At 39.6% G+C, this 21,476-nt stretch overlaps 1 protein-coding gene across 1 annotated transcript in view; it reads left to right on the forward strand.

Annotated features, from left to right (window-relative positions):
* The window catches only part of SREK1IP1 (SREK1 interacting protein 1), a 52,883-nt gene that overhangs the window by 13,954 nt on the left and 17,453 nt on the right, over window positions 1–21,476 (forward strand). Inside the window, exon 4 of the mRNA XM_055332651.1 lies at window positions 11,981–12,124. Coding sequence (XP_055188626.1) covers window positions 11,981–12,124 — 144 coding nt within the window. The remainder of the gene's footprint in view (window positions 1–11,980; window positions 12,125–21,476) is intronic.

The following is a 21,476-nucleotide window of genomic DNA, read 5'->3' on the forward strand; positions in this document are numbered from 1 at the left end:
TGTAGGGTTTAGGGATTATAAACATCCTACAATGTGTAGGGCAGTACTAGGCAGTGGAGAATTATCTACCTCAAAATGACAATGACTCCCACTTTGACAAACAGGTACTTTTTATTGTTTTAGATTCTTTTTCTCTGTCTTGTACAGTCTTGCACCAGTACCTAATTTGAAAACTGCTTTTTAAAAATAATTCATTTAAATCAGGTGTTTCCCATAATACAGCTTTGTTAACCACTCTTTTTTTGTCCTGGATTCATATTTTTGGCCTTACATGATTGTACATAAGCAAACTTATATATAACAATAACAGACTCTTAGTGGAATAAAATATCAACAGGTAAAGTAAAATATTTAGGCATGAGCTGAGGAAAGACCAAGAAGGTACAATGCTAGAAGAAGAAGAATAGATATTCAAAAGTGAGGGAAAATTGTCATGTGCTACTGATAGGATTTGTAAGAAATGGTTTAGAAATTGTCATTGGATTTACCAGGTAGGATGCTTTTTTGACCTTAGGAAGTTCAGTTTAAGTGGAGTGGTAGGTCATGAAGCAAACTGGGCAGATTTAAGCCTGTATGGGGAGCAATAAAAAAAATGGAGTTGCTATATAGTCTCCAGTTTCGAAATTTGCATGAGAAAAGTAAGGAACTGTTTTAGTCCTTATGGGCTTCTATAACAAAATACCACAAGGTCAGTAGCCTATAAAGAGAAATGATTGCTCATAGGAGGCTGAAAGTCCAAATTCAAGGTGAAAGCACGTTTTCCAGGTCATAGACTTTTCATTTTATACTCACATGGTGGGAGCAGCCCGGTGGCTCAGAGGTTTAGTGCCGCCTTCAGCCCAGGGCCTGATCCTGGAGACCCGGGATCGAGTCCCACGTCGGGCTCCCTGCGTGGAGCCTGCTTCTCCCTCTGTGTCTCTGCCCCTCTCTCTCTCTCTCTCTATCTCTCTCTCTGTGTGTGTGTGTCTCTCTCGTGAATAAATAAATAAAATCTTTAAAAAAATAAAATAAAAGGGACTCCAGGGACATCTCTAGTCCTTTCCACCATATGAGTGTGTGTGTGTGTGTGTGTGTATGTGTGTGTGTATATATATATTTTAAGATTTTATTTTTTAAAATCTTTAAAGATTTTATTTATTTGTTCACGACAGACACACACAGAGAGAGAGAGAGGCAGAGACACAGGCAGAGGGAGAAGCAGGCTCCACGCAGGGAGCCCAACGTGGGACTTGATCCCTGGTCCCCAGATTGTGCCCTGGGCCGAAGGCGGCACTAAACAGCTGAGCCACCCAGGCTGCCCCCTCTTTTATAAGGCAGTAATCCCATTCATGAGGTTACCACCCTCAGAACCTAATCACCTCCCAAAGCTTCCACCAACTAATACCATCCTCTTTGGGGGTTAGAATTTCACTATATGAATTTTGAGGGGGCACAGACATTAGGTCATAACAGGAATATATTGAATATACTTGACCCTTGAACAAGATGAGTTTGAACTGCACAGGTTTAGTTGTGAGTAGGATTTTTTTTGTCTTTGTTTTTGTTTTAATAAATACTGTACAACAGTAGAACAGGAACCACCATGTCTCCTTCTCTTCCTCCAAACCTCCACTTAGCCAAACTAGATCCTAGAGTGATACCTGTATCTTGCTTCTCTCTTGGGAATGTGGAAAACCTTCCAAGTGGAGTCTAGGGAAGGTAGATAACCAGGGAAGTTAAAGCACCTTTACCCTTCTCTCTAGGTCGCTTGTTCCACCTAGTCCCCTTTATGTGATTCTAATGCAGTTTCTGCTTGTGGGGGAAATGCTGCCAAGGGGTAAGTTCCCCCACAATATTAGCAACCCTCCTTAGAAGACATTCAGCACCTTGGACAGCACCCCCATACTGAGTCCAAGGCTTTTGTCTGGTGCGGTCCTGTCCCCCCGAGGGTTCTGCACTCCTTGGTGGAGAGTCAGTAACCCCTTGGGTGGGTTATTATGTGGTCCTTGGCTTCTTTGGCAACAACCCTTCCCCAGAGCCTGTTTCTTACACCTCCCAGTTCAAGACCTCAGTGAAGAGAGTTCCCCACGGGTAGTAGGATAGAGTACCAGGAGCAGGGAAGAACCCTGATGTTCCAGCCTTTCCTGCAACTTGCCTTCACCTTTGCTTTGTTTTTCATCATTTGGTTGCTTCTATCTTACTTTTCTATCACAAAAAATACAGTAGTTCAGTTTTGAGGGAGCCAGAAGTTATATGTGGATTTTTGAGTGCCCCTACCCTACCCCCTATGTTATTCAGGAGTCCACTATAATTCCTGGAAGGGAATTTGGCATAAAGGGAGGGTTTTATATTTAAGATATAATATGTTTATATAGACTGAAGGGATATTATAGGAATGTTGCAGATCCTGGAGACCGGAGAAGATTAAGCAATTTCCTCTAAGAGTTATAACAAGGATATTTCTTAATTTTGGAGAAAGCTAGGTGAGAATAAGTATGGTTATTTTCAGGTGTAGAGACAGTAGAATGAGACACTGTCTGGTAATCTTAGGAGACTGAATTATCTGTTTGGGGAGGGGGTATTGAGTGAGACAGGAAAGTGGACCATAATTTAAGTCAGTCATAAGTTTGGAAAAGTCACTGAGGAAAATAGGACATGCACAAAAAATGAAATGTCTTGTATTTGTGCTAATGTTCATGAATGTGTGATTGCACTCAAGCATTGCTTGGTGACTCAAGGATAGGAACTATCCAAAGAAAGTTTAGCTTTGAGCCAGAGTATTTGTTTTATGGTGAGATATGATAGATGATCAAGAATATGAATGAGTCATAGAGACTTATAAAAGAGTGTTCAGAGAGTCAGGAATGAGGAATTTGATATACTAGGGGAAAATGAAAGGATTGAGGGAATTAAGATCTTAATAAGATTCCCAAACAGATCTGTGTATGGGTGTGAGGGAGTGAGAAAGCTAGAAGGATAAGTGCTTATACTGAGAGTATGATTTTGGAGTTTAAAATTTCCAAAATGGAACATTTCAGGTGATGACAGGGAGCATAGATAGTGTGGCCATGGCATCTAGAATATCAAGGAACTGAGAAAAGCCGTACAGCACCCTAGACTGTCCATTTAGGGCTGTAGAAGGGCTTAGGGTGAAGCACTAGCGTATGAGCCAGATTCCAAAGACTTCAGTAGATAGGCAACAGGGCTGCGTGGGAGAGTAGAGGACTGCTATATTGGGAAACAGTATTAAGAAGCCTAGAGGATGCTAGTAATACTGAAATAAGCTGTAGAAAAGTATTCTCGGGGAAGAGCCAAATATCCTTTAAAACAAGCAGTAGAGGAAGCAAACTGAGGACAGGTAGCACAATTTGTCCACTAGGGATTGTGTGTTTCAGAAGCAGTCATGAGAAGATTGGGAGAGAAGGGGGTAATGATCCGTTAGATCAGGAGCACAGAAACAATATGAAGATGAGACTTCCAGGAAGATATATGGATACAGATATATGGATACAAAAAAAGCCTGCATTTTTGGGTAGGAATCACAATGATAGGGACATGAAGCTTGGTGGAATTAATTGTGTTTAATGATTCAGAAGTTTGTAATGTAGCCTCATGCTTTCAGAGCTGAGGACCTTAGGGAATGCCCAAACCTGGTTTACTTAGCACTAGTTCACATGGTCTGCATACTCCCTGGGCCAAGCAATAGGTACATGAGCATCCTGATTATAAAACATAATTTATCGGGACGCCTGGGTGGCTCAGCAGTTTAGCGACTGCCTTCGGCCCAGGGCGTGATCCTGGAGTCCCGGGATCGAGTCCTGCATGGGGCTCCCTGCATGGATCCTGCTTCTACCTCTGCCTGTGTGTCTGCCTCTGTGTGTGTGTGTGTGTGTGTGTCTCTCTCATGAATAAATAAAATCTTTAAAAAAATAAAAAATAATAATAAAAACATAATTTATCATTCATTTGGTAAATCTTTGTCAGCAATTCTAAATGAAACTAAGTTTTTATTGTTATGTGGCACTTCGAGTTGCCCATGCAACCACTCCTTGAATGCAAATAATGGAGAACGTACTTTTGCTTTTAATGATACAATAAATGATCATAATCTGAAACCATGTATTAAATACCTACTTGGTGCTATAGACTGTGCTAAGCACTTTAAAGATACAACTCACTGCATTTCATTCTTAAAACAACCTTATGAAGTAGGTTTCCTGGTGCCCATTTTCATGAACAATCAAAAAAAAAAAAAAAAAGATTGATTCCAGATTGCCTAGGAGCAAACCTCAGCTGGCGTTTACTCACAGTGTGACATCAGGGAAGTTGCTTAGCTACTCTGCTTCAGTTTCTTATGAAATGATGTAATTATAGCCCCTAGTTCCACAGAGTTGTTGTGAAGATTAAGTTAGTTAATTCAAATGTTGAGATCAATGGTTTGCCATAGGAATTCCTCAATAACTATTACTGATGATTGTTACTGTTACAAATCAGAAAATAGGCTCAGGAGGATTACTTTATTATTAAGTGGGGAGACTGGAAATTGAAATCTGGTAATCTGTAAGACTTTACACTATGCCATCTTTTTTTCCCACTATTTTTAAAAATTGTGGCAAAATATATATATAACATTAGAATTTGCCATCTTAAGCATTTTTAAGTATATAATTCAGGTGCATTTATTACATTCACAGTGTTGTACAACCAACTCCACTATTTATTCTGACACTTTTCATTACCCTAAACAGAAATGCCATAACCATTATTTCTCCAGCCCTCCCTTCCCCCAGGCCCCATCCTCCAATTTAGTTTCTGTTCTATGAATTTGGCCATTCTGACTGTATCATGCAAGCATAATCATATGGTATTTGTACTTTGTGTCTAGCTTATTTCCCTTAGTATAACATTTCAAAATTCATCTCTGTTTTTGTTTCTTTGTTTTGTGGTTGATATGATACATTGTATTTATCCATTCATCTGTTGGCAGGCACTTGGGTTGTTTCCACTTTATTGGTATGGTGACTAATGGAGCCATGAAATTATCTGTCGGAATCCCTTTTTTCAGTTCTTTTGGGTATATGCCTAGGAGTGGAATGCTGGGTCACCTTGTTCAGCTTTTAGAGGGCCTGCCAAACTGTTTTCCACTAAAAATGGAACATTTCATTTTACATTCCCACTAGAAATGTGTAAGAATTCCAACTTCTCTGCATTCTTGCCAACATTATTCTTTTCCCTTTTTTTTTTAAATGTATAGCCATCCTAGTAGATAGTAGGAATTGATATCTCATTATGGTTTTTTATTTGAATTTCCCTAATGATTAATGATGGTGAGCATCTTTTTTTTTTTTTTTTAATTTTATTTGTTCATGAAAGAGAGAGAGAGGCAGAGACACAGGCAGAGGGAGAAGCAGGCTCCATGCAGGGAGCCTGATGTGGGACTCAATCCTGGGTTTCCAATATCAAGCCCTGGGCTGAAGGCGGCACTAAACCACTGAGCCGCCTGGGCTGCCCATGTGAGCATCTTTTTATAGTCTTATTGGCCATTTGTATATCTTCTTTGGATTAATGTCTATTCAAATCTTTTGCCCATTTTTTTTTTAAATTTTTATTTATTTATGATAGTCACAGAGAGATAGAGAGAGAGAGGCAGAGACACAGGCAGAGGGAGAAGCAGGTTCCATGCACCGGGAGCCTGACGTGGGATTCGATCCCAGGTCTCCAGGATCGCGCCCTGGGCCAAAGGCAAGCGCCAAACCGCTGCACCACCCAGGGATCCCCCCATTTTTTAATTGAGTTGTTTTTTGTTCTTGAATTGTACGACTTGTATATACACTGGATGCTAAACCCTATCAATGTGATTTGCAAATATTTTCTCCAATTCTGTAGGCTATCTTTTCACTTTCATACTAATTTCTTTGCAAAAAAATTTTAAATTTTGATGAAGTCTAGTTTATCAATTTTTTCCTTTGTTGCTGGTGGTGTTGGTAATTAGTTTTTGGATCTATTTATTTATTTAGGTAGAGGGACCAAGCAGGAGGGACAGAAGGAGAAAGAGAGAGAATCTCAAGCACACTCCACATTGGGTGCAGAGCCTGACATAGGCCCTGATCCCATGACGCTGAGATCGCGACCTGAGCCCACGACCCCAAGATCAAGACCTGAGCTGAGACCAAGAGTCAGATGCTTAACTGACTGCACCACCTAGGCACCTCTGGTGCTTTTGGTGTTTACCTAGAATGCTTTGCCAAATTCGAAGTCCTGAAAAAACTTATCCTTTCCTGTCTCCTAAGAGTTTCATGGTCCTAATTCTTATAATAAGTCTTTGATCCATTTTGAGTCAGTGTTTGCATATGGGAATAAGATGCTCAACCTCATTAGTTTGCATGTGGAAATCGATTTGTTTCTGCACCATCTATTGAAGACACTATTCTTTCCCCAATAAGTAGACTTTACACTGTTGTCAAAAATCATTTGGAGATACACACACACGTACACACACACGTATTTATTTCTGGGTTCTTAATTCTGTTCTCTTGGCCTATATGTCTATCCTTGTGACAGTACCATCCTGTTTTGATTAACTTTGATTAACTTTGTGGAAAGTTTTGAAATCAGGAAGTGTGAGTCATTCACTTCTGTTCTTTTTCAAGATTGTTTAGGCTAGTCAGAGCACCTTGAATTTGGGAATTAGTTACTATTTACTGTTTCTGAAAAGGCCCCTTCATTTTTTATAACCAAGTACTAAAATGTTGTAATTTGAAATGTCTCTGTATCTGTGGTCAGGATTTGTGTCTGGTCACCTAAGAGTTTTCTGCTCATTGTCTACTTAGAGTCTATTTAGAAAAGACATCACAAGAACTGTAAATTGGAATACAATTTCCTAAGTTTGTTCACTTATTCCCCCAGTAGAAAAAAACAGGAGACTCTATTTGTAGCTTTATGAGTAGCTTGTCTTAGTATTAGTTTAGGGTCAATTTCATTGAAATAAAGCTAAAATGCATGTGAAATGGAGCTTGCTGCCAGTGTGGTTATTATTTCAGTATTTACTTTAAATATTCATTGCAATATGAAGTGTTTGAGTGCAAAGCTAGCTTAAGTTAAAGGAAAAATTATATCATCAGGAGTTCTGATCCAAATGGCAAGCTGAACCAAGATAGAAAGTCCTCCTTTGTGCTTTGAACACAGAAATGCTGAGAAAAACAGAGTAACAACAACAATAAAAATAACCCAGCTCAAATGAATGAATAGGAAATCCCTAGTGGTGGAAATGAAAAGTTGCTCAAAGCCAGACAGGGAATGATAGCTGAAAACATTGAGGTCCACAGGCCTACTGGGTAGACTTTTATGGACTAGAGAATGAAGCCTTAGACTACTGTGGGATGGCAGCTTGGCTGGAGTGGGGACTCTTGCATAAAGCCCTGTTTGAAAGGCTGTGAAGCTGGGATTAGAAAAATCCCACTCACTGTCTAGAGAAAATGGCGAGAAACTTTACTGTATGAGTTCCTACAAGATAATAATTAGAAGAAAAGGAATAATCAAGAATTGGCAACAGCTTATAGCATGTATGAGGAGTGAATTTACACTGCCACCAATGAAGCAGGATCTATTTTTCCAAGTTGAGAAATTAACATTGAAAATAGATCTGGTATTGGGGCACCTAGCTGGCTCAGTTAGTAGAATGTGCAACTCTTGATCTCAGGGTTGTGAGTTCAAACTCCATACTGGACATGAGAACATACTTTAAAAAATTGGTCTGCATATGATTTTACTCATGTGGAATTTAAGAAACAAAACAAATTAACACGGGAGAAAATAGGCAAACCACAAAACAGACTCTTAACAATAGAGAACAAACTGAAGGTTGATGAGGGAGGTGGGAAGGGGAATAGGGGATTAAAGAGGGCTCCTGTTGTGATGAGCACTGGGTGTAGTATGTTAAGTGATGAATCATTAACTTCTACACCTGAAACATATCACAATGTATGTTAACTAACTGGAATTTCAATAATTGGAAAAAAATTGGTCTATCAAATTAGATAGGCTTAAGTGCAGTTATATCATTATTAATAAAACAACATAAAGGCTGCATAGAAATTTTCAAAATAAAGGGACAGGGGAGGAGATAGGTTAAATATTGATAGAAGTTTTGTCACAAAAATGGCAACTCAATATGATTAATAATAGAAAGAGCGTAGTAGAGTAATTTCAGTATCAGACTTTTGAGGTAAGAGCGGTGTAGGAATAGAGAGAGATTCAGGGGCGCCTGAGTAGCTTAGTTGGTTGAGCGTCTGCCTGAGTCGTGATCCCTGGGTCCTGGGATTGAGCCTCATGTCTGGCTCCCTGCTCAGCAGAGAGTCTGCTTTTCCCCTCCCTCCGCCTCTCCCCATGCTTGTGCTCTCTCTCTCAATAAATAAATAAAATCTTAAAAAAAAAAAAAAAGGAATAGAGATTCAAGAACAATCAATGAAAAAGGTAAAATGATAATGATCTTGATTGTGCTTACTAATATAATCTTCAAATATTTATAGCAAAAACTGTATTATAAGGAGAAATTGACAAATTTTTAATGATAGAAGTACTTGAAAATTATACTATAGAAGTTATTAGACAAAAAAATGAAGATTTGATCAACAAAATAGACATAGCACTCTATTCAACAGAGTGATATATATGTTTTTAAAATACATACCAAGTCATTTCATAAATTTATTACATGATAGTCCACAGAAGAAATCTCAGCAAATACCAAATAACTGATCTCATACAGATCCCACTTTCTTTTTTTTCTCCAGAAGTTCATTTTTTAAAAATGAACTTTTTGTTGTCTGATTGTTGGGGCTAGGACGTCTAGTACTATGTTGAATAGCAGTGGTGAGAGTAGACATGCCTGTCGTGTTCCTGATCTTAGGGGAAAGGCTCCCAGTGCTTCCCCATTGAGAATGATGTTTACTGTGGCTTTTCATAGATGATTTTTTATGATATTGATAGATGTTCCCTTTATCCCTACACTCTAAAGAGTTTTAATCAGGAATGGATGCTGTGTATTGTCAAATGCTTTCTCTGCATCTTTTGAGAGGATCATATATGGTTCTTGTCTTTTATTGATGTGACCTATCATGTTGATTGTTTTATGAATGTTGAACCACACTTGCATCCCAGGGATAAACCCCACTTGGTCTTGGTGAATAATCCTCTTAATGTACATTGGATCCTATTGGCTGGCTAGTATCTTGGTGAGAATTTTTGCATCCGTGTTCATCAGGGATTATTGGTCTGTAATTCTCCTTTTCGTGGGGTCTTTGGTTTTGGGATCAAGGTAATGCCTCATAGAATGAGTTTGGAAGTATTCCTTCTATTTCTATCCTTTGAAAAAGCTTTAGTAAAATTGGTATTATTTCTTCTTTAAATGTCTGGTACAATTCCCCTGGGAAGCCATCTGGCCTTGGGAAGTTTTTGATGACTGCTTCAATTTCCTCGCTGGTTATTGGCCTATTCAGGTTTTCTATTTCTTCCTGTTTCAGTTTTGGTAATTTGTAGGTTTCCAGGAATGTATCCATTTCTTCCAGACTGCCTAATATGTTGGCATGTAGTTGCTCATAACATATTTTTAAAATCATTTGTATTTCCTTGGTATTGGTTGTGATCTCTCCTCTTTCATTCATGATTTTATTACTTTGAGTCTTTTTTTCTTTTTAATAAGTCTGGCTAGGGGTCTATCCTAATAATTCTTTCAAAGAACCAGCTCCTGGTTTCATTGGTCTGTACTACAGTCTTTCTGGTCTGTATTTCATTGAGTTCTGCTGTAATCTTTACTATTTCTCTTCTGCTTGTTTTAGACTTTATTTGCTGTTCTTTTTCCAGTTCCTTTAGGTATAAGCTTAATTTGTGTATTTGAGATTTTTCCAACTTCAGACCCTACTTTCTGATCAGAAAGTAGCATAATCTGAAAACTGCATATGTTTTCATATAAAAAGAATACTTCTGAATGACTCATTTGGAAAGAAATCACAACAGAGGAAACTTGTTTCCAGCAGTATGGCAGACTGGATCCTCTTGTAAACAACTAAGAAACTTGTATAAAATGCACAGTACATTATTTTAGATACAATAGTGTTCTAGAAAGAAAGAATTAGAGGGCAACAATCAAAGGAAAGCAGAAATTTAAAGAGGTAAGAATTGAGGGTATTTCCTGAACCCAGTATTCATGAACTTGTATTTATATGGGTTGACAGAGTACAGGGGATAAAAGCAAGGCTTAGGGTCCAGGTTAAGATTGGGACTCTAACTAGAGTTGTTACTGTATAAATTTAGAACTTCCAAAGGATTTCACACTCAAAGAGAGAACTAGAAATAAACCCTAGAACAAAGTTAGTGAATCATTAGTGGGTTGTGAAATCAATTATGTGGTTACCATCAGCACTGTTGTTGTTTTTTATTTTTGTTTCTGAGTATCAAGCGTAGTAATACTTCAGGTAACTTTTTGTTTCATTGTGAGTGTGTTAGTGTGAATTTGTATTTGAATGCATATATGAATACAAAACATAATATTGAGAGGCAAAAACTAGTTGCAGAATGATAGGTAAATATCACTGAGTTTATGTTATAAAATAATCCAATATGCTGTTTTGGAAGGATGAATACCAACTGCAGTGTACCAACTTCTGAAGACAGAGGGAGTAGAATGAGATTAAGACAGGGTTCCAAGGAATTGTGCAAAGTCCCACCTGTGTGTATGTATGTGTGTATGCACACGCACGCACAGGCATGCAAACATTTACCTTAAACACTGTAAGTGAATATGACAAAATGTTAACATGTGGGTGATAGGCACTTGGATATTGGTTATATTATTTCCTGCACTGGGGGCACCTGGGTGGCTCACTGGTTGAGCTTCCGCCTTTGGCTCAGGTCGTGATCCTAGGGTCCTGGGATCAAGTCCCTGCAGGGAGCCTGCTTCCCCCCTCTGCCTGCCTCCTCTCCTTGTGCCTCTTATGAATAAATAAAAATCTTAAAAAAATAACATCATTTAAAAATAATAATAATAATAATTTCCTGTACTTTGCTGGTATTTGTCCTATTTGATTTTTGAATACATGGTATCATGTGATAAATAAGTAAATATTATAGCTTTATTATTGGGAGAGTCTTTAGGGGGCAAATGATGCCAGAATGAATTTTTTTTTTTCAGAATGAAATTTTTATTTAAGTGATCTTTAGAAGAGCACCATCAGGGAATCCCTGGGTGGCTCAGTGGTTTAGCGCCTGCCTTTGGCTCAGGGCGTTGTCCTGGAGTCCCGGGATCGAGTCCCACGTCAGGCTCCCTGCACGGAGCCTGCTTCTCCCTCTGCCTGTGCCTCTGCCTCTCTCTCTCTCTCTCTCATGAATAAATAAATAAAATCTTAAAATAAAAAAAATTAAAAAAAAAAAGAACGCCATCAGGAGCCCCTGGGTGGTGTCGTCAGTTAAGCTTCTGACTCTTGGTTTTGGCTCAGGTCATGATCTCAGGGTCCTGAGATCAAGCCTTGTATCAGAGTCCATGCTCAGCAAAGAGTCTGCTGAAGTTTCTCTTTCTTTTTCCCCCTCCCATGCTTATTCTCTCTCTCTTTAAAGTGAATGAATAAATCTTTTTTTTTTAAAGCACAGTTATATTATCATGACACTTTTAATTAGATGAAAGCTATATAGTCACTCTGTAAGTAAGTACATAGAAAGGGAAAATGCATGAAGTATGATGTAGCCAAAAAGTGCTTATTAAATTAGAAGCCCTGATGAATAAAGGAAAAAGTTCTCTCTCTGCATGGTTCATTCAAGAAAAGCAAAGTACTATCCACTGAATAATAAAAGTTGGAACTAAACATTAAATCATTAAAAGTGTAACTGGGAAAAAAATAAAATAAAAATAAAAGTATAACTGGTTTCTTAACCTTGAGGCAACAAAATAAAAATATATAGTGTATGTGTTATTTTGTCATTCACATTTTTGTTTGTTTATTTTACTTAGCTGGTCACCTGACATTTGAATGCCGCAACTTTCTCCGAGTAGATCCCAAAAGGGACATAGTTTTGGATGTGAGCAGTACAAGCAGTGAAGAGAGTGATGAAGAGAATGAAGAACTGAATAAATTGCAGGCATTACAAGAAAAAAGTAAGTAATGCTTTTCTTTCCCTCCATCCTTTAAAAATGTTCCTAAACATTCTGTTGTATTATGTCATGTTTATCTGTTTTTCTGTTGTATTTATCATTTAGATATCTTGTGTATTTTATATAAGATATAGTGCATAGGTAAGGAAATAGACTTTGAATGCTGCAAGTGGGCAGCCCCGGTGGCGCAGCGGTTTAGCACCACCTGGAGACCCGGGATCGAGTCCCACATTGGGCTCCCTGCATGGAGCCCACTTCTCCCTCTGCCTGTGTCTCTGCCTCTCTCTTGTTCTCTCTGAATGAATAAATAAATAAATCTTAAAAAAATAAATAAATGAATGTTGCAAGTACTTTGCCCAAAATCAAACAGCTGATCAGTGTTAGAACCACGAGGCAAATCTACTTCTGATTCCCCAACACGGGTTTTGTCATTGTTGTTTTTCCATCACATTATCATGTGTCACATGGTACAAAGAGTCTGATTTAAGACTTCGTTTCTACACTTGTTTGGCCATTTGTAGCATGTGACTTTCAGCAAGTCATTTAACCACTGTAAACCTTAATTTCCTTGCAGGATAACACAAAGTGTTAGTTTGTTAAATCATATTCCTTCAAATCAGTGACCTTAGCCATTATCCAGCTTTACTAATAGTTTCAAATATATAAATGATCATGAGGCAGAGGGAAAGCTGCAAGAGTTCTAAGACCACTAGTACAGATCCCCAGGTATTTTCTTTCTATGTCAGAACCCACTCTGGCTGAGATTAACATGAGGTTTCTTTATTACTTACACAAAAAAGTCATTTAATCATGAACCATCGGGGATCCCTGGGTGGCGCAGCGGTTTAGCGCCTGTCTTTGGCCCGGGGCGCGATCCTGGAGACCCGGGATCGAATCCCACATCGGGCTCCCGGTGCATGGAGCCTGCTTCTCCCTCTGCCTGTGTCTCTGCCTGCCTCTCTCTCTCTCTCTCTCTCTCTCTCTCTCTCTCTCTCTCTCTGACTATCATAAGTAAATAATAAAAAAAATCATGAAGCATCTTAATTTTATGTCCATATAGTTGCATTTTCCAGGGTGACATGCCTCATAAATCCATAGATCCTGGGATTATTTACCATACGCAGTCTTGGACAAAATAGATACATCCTGCTATAAGAGATCTATAAATAAGGATTCTCTTGCCAACAACTTGATCATAGGCTTGTAGCTTTCAGAATTATAAGAAAATAAATTTCTGGGAGAGGAGGGGCAAGATGGCGGAAGAGTAGTGTCCCCAAATCACCTGTCCCCAACAAATTACCTAGATAACCTTCAAACCATCCTGAAAATCTACGAATTCGGCCTGAGATTTAAAGAGAGACCAGCTGGAATGCTACAGTGAGAGGAGTTCACGCTTCTATCCAGGTAGGAAGACGGGGAAAAAGAAACAAAGAAACAAAAGGCCTCCGAGGGGGAGGGGCCCCGCGAGGAGCCGGGCTGAGGCCGGGGCGAGTGTCCCCAGGACAGGAGAGCCCCGTCCCGGAGGAGCAGGAGCTGCACCAACCTTCCCGGGCGGGCGGAAAGGGGCTCGCAGGGAGTTGGAGCAGGACCCAGGAGAGCGGGGATGCCCTCGGGCTCCCGGGGACGCTAACAGACACCTGCGAGCGCAGGAGAGTGCTCCGAGCTCCCTAAGGGCTGCAGCGCGCACTGCGGGACCGACCGGAGCAGCTCGGAGGGGCTCGGGCAGCGGCTCCAGGGAGGGAGCTGCGGGGCGGGAGCGCGAATCCCACAGCGCAGGCCCCGGAGCACAGGGCGCCGGGACACAGCCCAGGATCCGGCCTCCCCCCGGGACAGGCAGAGGCCGGGAGGGCCCGAGACAGCAAGGACGCTCCTGCCCCGAACTGAGCAGATCAGCGGCCCCGCCCCGGAGCCTCCAGGCCCTGCAGACGGAGAACCGAGAGCCCCGAGCCCCGTAGTTCCTGCGGAGGCTGAATCCAGGCTTCCAGAGTTGCCATAGCAACTGCAACTGTTCCTCCTGAGACCTCACAGGGGTAAACAACCCCCGCTGAGCCCTGCAGGAGGCAGGGGCAGAGCAGCTCCCCCAAGTGCTAACACCTGAAAATCAGCGCAGCAGGCCCCTCCCCCAGAAGACCAGCTGGACGGACCAGTTCCAGGGGAAGACAAGGGACTTAAAGTCTACAGAAATACTCCCCCGTGTTTTTTTTTTCTTTTCTTTTTTCTTTTCTTTTTGATTTCTGATTGCTTCCCCCACCCCCTTTTTTTTTCACCTTTCTTTCTTTTTCTTTCCCTTTTTCTTCTCTTCTTTCCTTTTTCTTTTCTTTTTCTTTTTTCTTTTTCTCTTTTCTTTCCTTCTCTCTCTTTCTCTCCTTTTCCCAATACAACTTGTTTTTGGCCACTCCGCACTGAGCAAAATGACTAGAAGGAAAACCTCACCTCAAAAGAAAGAATCAGAAACAGCCCTCTCTCCCACAGAGCTACAAAATCTGGATTACAATTCAATGTCAGAAAGCCAATTCAGAAGCACTATTATACAGCTACTGGTGGCTCTAGAAAAAAGCATTAAGGACTCACGAGACTTCATGACTGCAGAATTTAGATCCAATCAGGCAGAAATTAAAAATCAACTGAATGAGATGCAATCCAAACTAGAAGTTCTAACGACGAGGGTTAACGAGGTGGAAGAATGAGTGAGTGACATAGAAGACAAGTTAATGGCAAAGAGGGAAACTGAGGAAAAAAGAGACAAACAATTAAAGGACCATGAAGACAGATTAAGGCAAATAAATGACAGTCTAAGGAAGAAAAACCTACGTTTAATTGGGGTTCCCGAGGGCGCCGAAAGGGACAGAGGGCCAGAATATGTATTTGAACAAATCCTAGCTGAAAACTTTCCCAATCTGGGAAGGGAAACAGGCATTCAGATCCAGGAAATAGAGAGATCCCCCCCTAAAATCAATAAAAACCGTTCAACTCCTCGACATTTAATAGTGAAGCTTGCAAATTCCAAAGATAAAGAGAAGATCCTTAAAGCAGCAAGAGACAAGAAGTCCCTGACTTTCATGGGGAGGAATATTAGGGTAACAGCAGACCTCTCCACAGAGACGTGGCAGGCCAGAAAGGGCTGGCAGGATATATTCAGGGTCCTAAATGAGAAGAACATGCAACCAAGAATACTTTATCCAGCAAGGCTCTCATTCAAAATGGAAGGAGAGATAAAGAGCTTCCAAGACAGGCAGGAACTGAAAGAATATGTGACCTCCAAACCAGCTCTGCAAGAAATTTTAAGGGGGACTCTTAAAATTCCCCTTTAAGAAGAAGTTCAGTGGAACAATCCACAAAAACAAGGACTAAATAGATATCATGATGACACTAAACTCATATCTGTCAATAGTAACTCTGAACGTGAACGGGCTTAATGACCCCATCAAAAGGCGCAGGGTTTCAGACTGGATAAAAAAGCAGGACCCATCTATTTGCTGTCTACAAGAGACTCATTTTAGACAGAAGGACACCTACAACCTGAAAATAAAAGATTGGAGAACCATTTACCATTCAAATGGTTCTCAAAAGAAAGCAGGGGTAGCCATCCTTATATCAGATAAACTAAAATTCACTCCGAAGACAGTAGTGAGAGACGAAGAGGGACACTATATCATACTTAAAGGATCTATCCAACAAGAGGACTTAACAATCCTCAATATATATGCCCCGAATGTGGGAGCTGCCAAATACTTAAACGAATTATTAACCAAAGTAAAGAAATACTTAGATAATAATACACTTATACTTGGTGACTTCAATCTAGCTCTCTCTACCCTTGATAGGTCTTCTAAACACAACATCTCCAAAGAAACGAGAGCTTTAAATGATACACTGGACCAGATAGATTTCACAGATATCTACAGAACTTTACATCCAAACTCAACTGAATACACATTCTTCTCAAGTGCACATGGAACTTTTTCCAGAATAGACCACATACTGGGTCACAAATTGGGTCTGAACCGATACCAAAAGATTGGGATCGTCCCCTGCATATTCTCAGACCATAACGCCTTGAAATTAGAACTCAATCACAAGAAGAAGTTTGGAAGGACCTCAAACACGTGGAGGTTAAGGACCATCCTGCTAAAAGATAAAAGGGTCAACCAGGAAATTAAGGAAGAATTAAAAAGATTCATGGAAACTAATGAGAATGAAGATACAACTGTTCAAAATCTTTGGGATGCAGCAAAAGCAGTCCTGAGGGGGAAATACATCGCAATACAAGCATCCATTCAAAAACTGGAAAGAACTCAAATACAAAAGCTAACCTTACACATAAAGGAGCTAGAGAAGAAGCAGCAAATCGAACCGACGCCCAGCAGAAGAAGAGAGTTAATTAAAATTCGAGCAGAACTCAACGAAATTGAGACCAGAAGAACTGTGGAACAGATCAATAGAACCAGGAGTTGGTTCTTTGAAAGAATTAATAAGATAGATAAACCATTAGCCAACCTTATTAAAAAGAAGAGAGAGAAGACTCAAATTAATAAAATCATGAATGAGAAAGGAGAGATCACTACCAACACCAAGGAAATACAAACGATTTTAAAAACATATTATGAACAGCTCTACGCCAATAAATTAGGCAACCTAGAAGAAATGGACGCATTCCTGGAAAGCCACAAACTACCAAAACTGGAGCAGGAAGAAATAGAAAACCTGAACAGGCCAATAACCAGGGAGGAAATTGAAGCAGTCATCAAAAACCTCCCAAGACACAAGAGTCCAGGGCCAGATGGCTTCCCAGGGGAATTCTATCAAACGTTTAAAGAAGAAATCATACCTATTCTACTAAAGCTGTTTGGAAAGATAGAAAGAGATGGAGTACTTCCAAACTCATTCTATGAGGCCAGCATCACCTTAATTCCAAAACCAGACAAAGACCCCACCAAAAAGGAGAATTACAGACCAATATCCCTGATGAACATGGATGCAAAAATTCTCAACAAGATACTAGCCAAAAGGATCCAACAACACATTAAGAAAATTATTCACCATGACCAAGTAGGATTTATCCCCGGGATGCAAGGCTGGTTCAACACTCGTAAAACAATCAATGTGATTCATCATATCAGCAAGAGAAAAACCAAGAACCATATGATCCTCTCATTAGATGCAGAGAAAGCATTTGACAAAATACAGCATCCATTCCTGATCAAAACTCTTCAGAGTGTAGGGATAGAGGGAACTTTCCTCGATATCTTAAAAGCCATCTACGAAAAGCCCACAGCAAATATCATTCTCAATGGGGAAGCACTGGGAGCCTTTCCCCTAAGATCAGGAACCAGACAGGGATGTCCACTCTCACCACTGCTATTCAACATAGTATTGGAAGTCCTAGCCTCAGCAATCAGACAACAAAAAGACATTAAAGGCATTCAAATTGGCAAAGAAGAAGTCAAACTCTCCCTCTTCGCCGATGACATGATACTCTACATAGAAAACCCAAAAGCCTCCACCCCAAGATTGCTAGAACTCATACAGCAATTTGGTAGCGTGGCAGGATACAAAATCAATAACCAGAAATCAATGGCATTCCTATACACTAACAATGAGACTGAAGAAAGAGAAATTAAGGAGTCAATCCCATTTACAATTGCACCCAAAAGCATAAGATACCTAGGAATAAACCTAACCAAAGAAGTAAAGGATCTATACCCTAAAAACTATAGAACACTTCTGAAAGAAATTGAGGAAGACACAAAGAGATGGAAAAATATTCCATGCTCATGGATTGGCAGAATTAATATTGTGAAAATGTCAATGCTACCCAGGGCAATTTACACGTTCAATGCAATCCCTATCAAAATACCATGGACTTTTTTCAGAGACTTAGAACAAATTATTTTAAGATTTGTGTGGAATCAGAAAAGACCCCGAATAGCCAGGGGAATTTTAAAAAAGAAAACCATAGCTGGGGGCATCACAATGCCAGATTTCAGGTTGTACTACAAAGCTGTGGTCATCAAGACAGTGTGGTACTGGCACAAAAACAGACACATAGACCAATGGAACAGAATAGAGAATCCAGAAATGGACCCTGAACTTTATGGTCAACTAATATTCGACAAAGGAGGAAAGACGATCCACTGGAAGAAAGACAGTCTCTTCAATAAATGGTGCTGGGAAAATTGGTCATCCACATGCAGAAGAATGAAACTAGACCACTCTCTTGCACCATACACAAAGATAAACTCAAAATGGATGAAAGATTTAAATGTGAGACAAGACTCCATCAAAATCCTAGAGGAGAACACAGGCAACACCCTTTTTGAACTTGGCCACAGTAACTTCTTGCAAGATACATCCACGAAAACAAAAGAAACAAAAGCAAAAATGAACTATTGGGACTTCATCAAGATAAGAAGCTTTTGCACAGCAAAGGATACAGTCAACAAAACTCAAAGACAACCTACAGAATGGGAGAAGATATTTGCAAATAACATATCAGATAAAGGGCTAGTTTCCAAAATCTATAAAGAACTTATTAAACTTAACACCAAAGAAACAAACAATCCAATCATGAAATGGGCAAAAGACATGAAGAGAAATCTCACAGAGGAAGACATAGACATGGCCAACATGCACATGAGAAAATGCTCTGCATCACTTGCCATCAGGGAAATACAAATCAAAACCACAATGAGATACCACCTCACACCAGTGAGAATGGGGAAAATTAATAAGGCAGGAAACAACAAATGTTGGAGAGGATGTGGAGAAAAGGGAACCCTCTTACACTGTTGGTGGGAATGTGAACTGGTGCAGCCACTCTGGAAAACTGTGTGGAGGTTCCTCAAAGAATTAAAAATAGACCTGCCCTACGACCCAGCAATTGCACTGTTAGGGATTTACCCCGAAGATTCAGATGCAATGAAACGCCGGGGCACCTGCACCCCGATGTTTCTAGCAGCCATGTCCACAATAGCCAAACTGTGGAAGGAGCCTCGGTGCCCATCGAAAGATGAATGGATAAAGAAGATGTGGTTTATGTATACAATGGAATATTACTCAGCCATTAGAAACAACAAATACCCACCATTTGCTTCAACGTGGATGGAACTGGAGGGTATTATGCTGAGTGAAGTAAGTCAATCGGAGAAGGACAAACAGTGTATGTTCTCACTCATTTGGGGAATATGAATAATAGTGAAGGGGAATATAAGGGAAGGGAGAAGAAATGTGTGGGAGATATCAGAAAGGGACACAGAACATAAAGACTTCTAACTCTGGGAAATGAACTAGGGGTGGTGGAAGGGGAGGAGGGCGGGGGGTGGGGGTGAATGGGTGACGGGCACGGAGGGGGACACTTGACGGGATGAGCACTGGGTGTTATTCTGTATGTTGGTAAATTGAACACCAATAAAAATTAATTTATAAAAAAAAAAAAAAAGAAAATAAATTTCTGTTATTTAAGCACAATCCTGTTTCTGCTCCCCCCTCCAAAGTATTCTCAAGCTAGCAAATACCATTAATTTGTTTCCAGGAGGTCTCTCATTAGCATGTTTATAAAGAAATTTGATAAATTATCTGTTTTCTTTCTTGGTGGCATCCTCCTCTCCTCAGAGGGTAGATTGCATACCTATTTAACCATTTCTTTTCCCATCTTGTATATAAAGTGGCCTATCCTTCCAAGGGGTTTTTAGGAATAAAATAATGCTGTATGTATATGAAAATACTTTGTAAAACTTCAAAATGCCATATGGTAGATGTCACACAGAATAAAAATGCTTGGAATGAGAGAGATACAAAAAGGTTAAAGTCTCATTTTATATCACCAGTCAGAAATAAACCATAAACACTTTAAAACTTTTTAAGTTTTCCATATTACATCTAGTGAAGGTAAATGAAGTTAAATGCCAGCATACTAGGACAAGCTGGGAAGGCAGAAGAAGGAGAGAATCCTAAAAAAGGCAGACAAGCTTTACACTACATATGAGTATATACAGCTTCAGGTAAAGATAGCTGCTTGAATGTACACCTTTGATTTTATCACATACTGAAGCACCACGAAATGATAGTGGAAGAATTTTTTTTTAAACATAAACCCACAAAGAGAAAGAAAATGAGATAGACAGCAATAATAACAAAATTTTAAAAATCAGATGAGTTTAGTGCACACTTGAGAAAGTTCAATCCTTTAATAGTAGGAGGTCTAAGGAGTAACCTGATAGTATACACTTCAAAACTCCTTAAAGACTTGATAACGAGTATCCTCAGGTACCTCTGTGATGACATTTGTAAAGCTAAAAACAGGATTGGTTAAAAATCTGAAGTAATCCTCCTCAATTTGCTTTCCCTACTCTGTGAAGCCAGATGGCTTCCCTCTATCACCTCAGTGGCTACTACAGTTCTGTTTTCTAGACAGGGTAAAACAAAGGGTCTTAAAACTAGGACATACCAAACACAGATGAAAACAATAAGTTAAAGTACAGGTAGAAAATGATGAGAACCTTCCACCCATTTTCACCTCTTTGGTTCCCAGACTCTGGGTAGAATTACTCAGGTAGAAGATTAATCTCTAGGAGGTCTGACTGGTCTTAAAAGAAAGAAATAAAGATACCGACCTCAGGGATTCTTAAAGGATGTGACAGCCAAATTACCAGCAAAGTTAAGATTTCTAAGTTTCACTTGCTCAAAACTTTGTGTGAGATTTTTACACAATCAGGGAGCACTAAATTTCTGAGGAAAGACTCTCATGTGAAATGTAGATACCAAAACCAACCAGCAGACAGATCAACTGGAAGGATAGAGTCTGTGCAGGGAGAAGAAAACAAAAGTCATTAATATCCAATTTTGTAGAAAAATAAGCTATAGCGCCCATGAAAGAAGGATAAGATTCTATAAAAAGAACAAAACAACACAAGAACTTTTGGAAATTAAAAAAGAAGCATACATAAAATAACTTGAAAGAGATGGAAGATAAATCTAACAAGCAAAACAAGAGAAGAAAAGAAAAGATTTGGCAATTGAAGACTCAATCAGGGGAATACTTCATTCAGATGAACTCTAGAAAGAGAAAGATGGAGTTTCCAAGAACTGAAGAACATTAGTTTCCAGATGAAAGGATTCAACAAGAACTAAGCACAGTGTCAGAAATAGATCCACACAAAGCCACACTTTTAAAAAACTTCATACAATAGGAAATAAGGAGAATATAATTCAAACTCCCAGAGTCAAAGATAAAACAGGTTACAGGTGAAAGATCAAGAGTCAGAATAACTCTGTTCTTCTCTAAAGAAATACTAGAAACTTAGTAGATGTGGTAATGCTTTCAGATTTTTGAAGGAAAATTATATCAAATTATACC

This window comes from Nyctereutes procyonoides, unplaced genomic scaffold (assembly GCF_905146905.1).
Source record: "Nyctereutes procyonoides isolate TBG_1078 unplaced genomic scaffold, NYPRO_anot_genome, whole genome shotgun sequence".
Classification (NCBI taxonomy): domain Eukaryota; kingdom Metazoa; phylum Chordata; class Mammalia; order Carnivora; family Canidae; genus Nyctereutes; species Nyctereutes procyonoides.